The 3,670-nt window shown below is 35.9% G+C and overlaps 1 protein-coding gene across 1 annotated transcript; it reads right to left on the bottom strand.

Annotated features, from left to right (window-relative positions):
* Positions 1-770: 770 nt before the first annotated feature.
* Positions 771-1,715, bottom strand: LOC102770460 (olfactory receptor 6C2-like; the record flags this gene model as incomplete). Its single annotated transcript, XM_006759858.2, has 1 exon — positions 771-1,715. A coding segment is annotated over exon 1 (945 nt), but the record flags the coding sequence as incomplete, so codon positions are not given.
* Positions 1,716-3,670: the final 1,955 nt, after the last annotated feature.

Below are 3,670 nucleotides of genomic sequence, written 5' to 3'. Positions count from 1 at the left end.
ACAGTCCAGTTCCTCCCCGGATGAGTCCTGGGTCCCCAGAGACTTCCCAGAACCGGAATTCAGAGCCGTTGGGAGCTTGCGACTCCCTCCGGATTCAAAAAGACAGCCGCATCCTCAGGTGCCAGCCCCTTTCCGCGAGCGCGAGCCCCCTACCTCTGCGTTTCTCTTCTGCAGCTTCTCTTGCTCTCAGTGTGCTTTTCTTTCCTTCTAGTTGTAGAATTTACAGTCAGCCAGGCTTCCTGTGGTTCTGGATGATGTCCGTATTGTTTTTCTGAGGTATATTAATCAATTGTTGTGAGCGGCATCAACTTCCTGGTGTTTATCTCTGCCGCCATCTTAGTTTCTCCTTCCAGTATCCTCTTTATATGTGCCACCTATTTACTATAAGATAAGGTAGCATTGAAAATAGTTATTAAGTTGTGTTGACAATTTTCCAGGTGTTTGCATTGGTAGTACTTTTCCATCTTTTAGTCTACCATATTTTTCTCATTCTGGAATTTTATTTGTATAAAACCTTGTGCTTTTTATTTCTGCATTACACGTTATTTGTAACTTTTAACCAAATTTTATTAAAGAATTATATCCATGTGAATGAAATTGTTAGATAGACTTGAAATAGAGAAATTAATTTGTAAGACTACCCCATCAGTATAGTAAAAGAAATTGTAAAATGTTAATAAAACTGAAAGAGAAATTATTAAGACAAAGTATGATTAGAATTTTACCCCAAAAGTTGAGGGAATATTCATCTTTTATTTTAATTAATCAACCACTTTTTTCCTTTTCCTTAAGAAGAATGCAAGCCTTTTGATTGAGTCATTCAAGGCTTTCTTCACTTGCTTGTTCCTTAGGGTATAAATAAATGGGTTTAACATTGGTGAAATGGAAGAAATGAGCAGGGAAACTCCTTTGTTAAGAGCCACCTCTTCCTTTGCTGAAGGTTTGATATAAATGAAGATGCAGCTGCCATAGGTGATAGAAACCACGATCATGTGGGAAGAACAGGTAGAAAAGGCCTTTGTCTTCTGTTGAGCAGAGGACAGTCTTAGAATTGTCATGATGATATAAATGTAGGACAGAACAACACATACCAGGGTCATGATAAAAGTCAACACAGCGCAGACTAAAATCATTCGCTCTATGAACCAGGTGTCTGAGCATGATATCTTTAGCAGAGGAGTGGCATCACAGAAAAAGTGATCAATGACGTTAGAGTCACAGAATTCCAGATCGAGGCCCAGGCTAAGTGGTGGGATTATGATTAACAAACCAGCCACCCAAGAGCTGATGATAAGCCTGTTGCAGACTCTGTTATTCATGATGGTCACATAATGCAAGGGTTTGCAGATGGCCACATAGCGGTCAAAGGACATAGCGGCTAGAAGAAAAAATTCTGTTATCCCAAAAAGATAAGTAAAGAATATTTGAACAGCACAAGCTTCATAGGTAATGATTCTGTCACCAGTTGATAGGTTGTACAAAAATCTGGGAATACAAGCAGTTGTGAATGAGATTTCTAGGAAAGAGAAATTTTGTAGAAAAAAGTACACGGCGGTTCTGAGATGGCAATCTATGACGGTCAGGGAGATAATGGTCAGGTTCCCAGCTACACTCAACATGTAGGTAAACAAAAGAAAGATAAAAATCAGAACTTTCAGCTGTGGGTCATCAGTCAGTCCCAGCAGGAGGAATGTTGTTACTGTGTGGTTTCTCATCATGGATTCCTGCTTTCTGCCCAGTCTGCATGAAAAATTCAAAGACACTTAAATAGAGTGTAATGAAACCAAAATGAGCTTTCAATACTGGCTATAAATGCCAAGCAAACTGACTTGACTCTGTTGAAGTGATCGTCTTGTCTATGTGTAATATTTTTATGGTGGATATGAGCAGTAACTTTATTTTCATTTTCACCTTATCTTCAATCTAATAGTTTCATCTTTGTTACCAACAGCTTTAGCTTAGTATACTACCCACGAGTAATGGAAGCTAGTGCTCAAATACTTTGTAATATTGAGAACTTTTCCAAGGTTATATTTTAAAATCTTTCATCAGTTAATTACAAAGAAATTTATTCGTCTTCAATCTGCAGTAAGTGTCTCCAGGGCTTGGAAACCCCTATGTCAATGAACAATTAAGAGCTTCCACTGCAGACCTGATTATTTTATGTGATTTTACTTTTACGGTCTTTATTTAAAATACACTCTTCCTACTAATGTGGGACCAGGATCAACTTTCACAAAAAATTTACAGTGTCCTCAGTTAAACCTCAGGTTTATCGACACTATCAGAGAGAAGGAAATTGTTTTGGTTTTAATCTTCGCTTGAGGGCTGAAAGCTTCCCCTAAATTAAGGGCTACTCCCAGTACAACCACAGTAGATGAATTTGGTAGGCTGCTAGGAACACTTCTACAGCTATTTTCCTTCCTCTTCTCCTAAAGTCATGGGCATATCGGCACAGTATCGCTGTGATACTGAACTCAGGCTTTCACATTCCAGTCAGATTTCAGTGTTCTAAAACACACATGGTTTCTTTTTCCATCAGTGCAGTTTATCCATGAAACTCAGTTTATCCTAGAAGCTACACATCAGGAATTGAAAATGTAATTGACCCTCGAATGTGATTGATCCACTTCTGTTTATTTAACATACATTTGAATCAGCATTTGTAATGGAGGGAGGGGTGTCAAATAAGAAGATATATCATGACTATTATCACTATATTTTACATGGGAGTATGATCATATTATCTGTGAGTGAGTGAATGTGTATGTCGATGTTCTTTGTTGTTGTTAAGTTATGGTTGAGCAGATAGGAGGAGTTTATTGTCTTGATATGTCTCAAACTCTCCTAAATTAACTTTTGCATAAATATCAACCTGCCATAATTTTTATCTATTCTAGTAAAATAAAATTTAAAGATGATATAATAAATAATATTTGGTCCCATTACAAAATATTAAAATTACTAACAGCTTTTGGTTGATAAGACAGATGCAATGCATTTTTACACAGAAACTTATGACATTTTACAAAGGGAGTACTAAAGAAAAATTCATTGTACTTACTTTTTTTTCAGTCAATCATAACTTCAGGTTGTTGTTTAGCAACATTAGTTCATAAGACTAAAATTTATTTTTGCATATCTGTTCTCTATTGTTCATTATTTCACTGTATGTTTATGTGTGGTTTGGAAATGCATAGATCTTTCTGATAGCAACAAAAATAATGAAAAATTTTATCACAAAGGATTCTATTCACTATAAAACCAAAGAGTATTTCCTCATGCTGCCTTTACCTGGAAATATAAAGCTGTTCTAAGAGTTGAGAATTAGCAATAACTCTCTCTGTTTTTAAAGATCATGATATTCTGATTTCCCTGAGCAAAGGTTTGCACATTAATAAGGTTGGTGTTTATTTAGCATTAAATCCTTTGTGTCATAATCTTGGCAAAAAGCCAAATTCATGCAGCTCTGAGGAGAAGAATATTCTCAGAGGAAAGAAGATGAAACAGCTTTGAGATTAGAAAATAGGCAACAAGAATGAGATAATGCAGTATTCTACATAATTATGATTTAAGTTTATATCATCCAAATCACGTTGAAGATCAAGAACCCCTGATTTTTTCTTGTATTTACCTATTACTTCATTAATAAAATCATTTCCAAAATTAA

The sequence above is a fragment of the Myotis davidii genome, unplaced genomic scaffold (assembly GCF_000327345.1).
Source record: "Myotis davidii unplaced genomic scaffold, ASM32734v1 scaffold297, whole genome shotgun sequence".
NCBI lineage: Eukaryota > Metazoa > Chordata > Mammalia > Chiroptera > Vespertilionidae > Myotis > Myotis davidii.
This window is presented reverse-complemented; position numbering and strand designations above follow the sequence as displayed.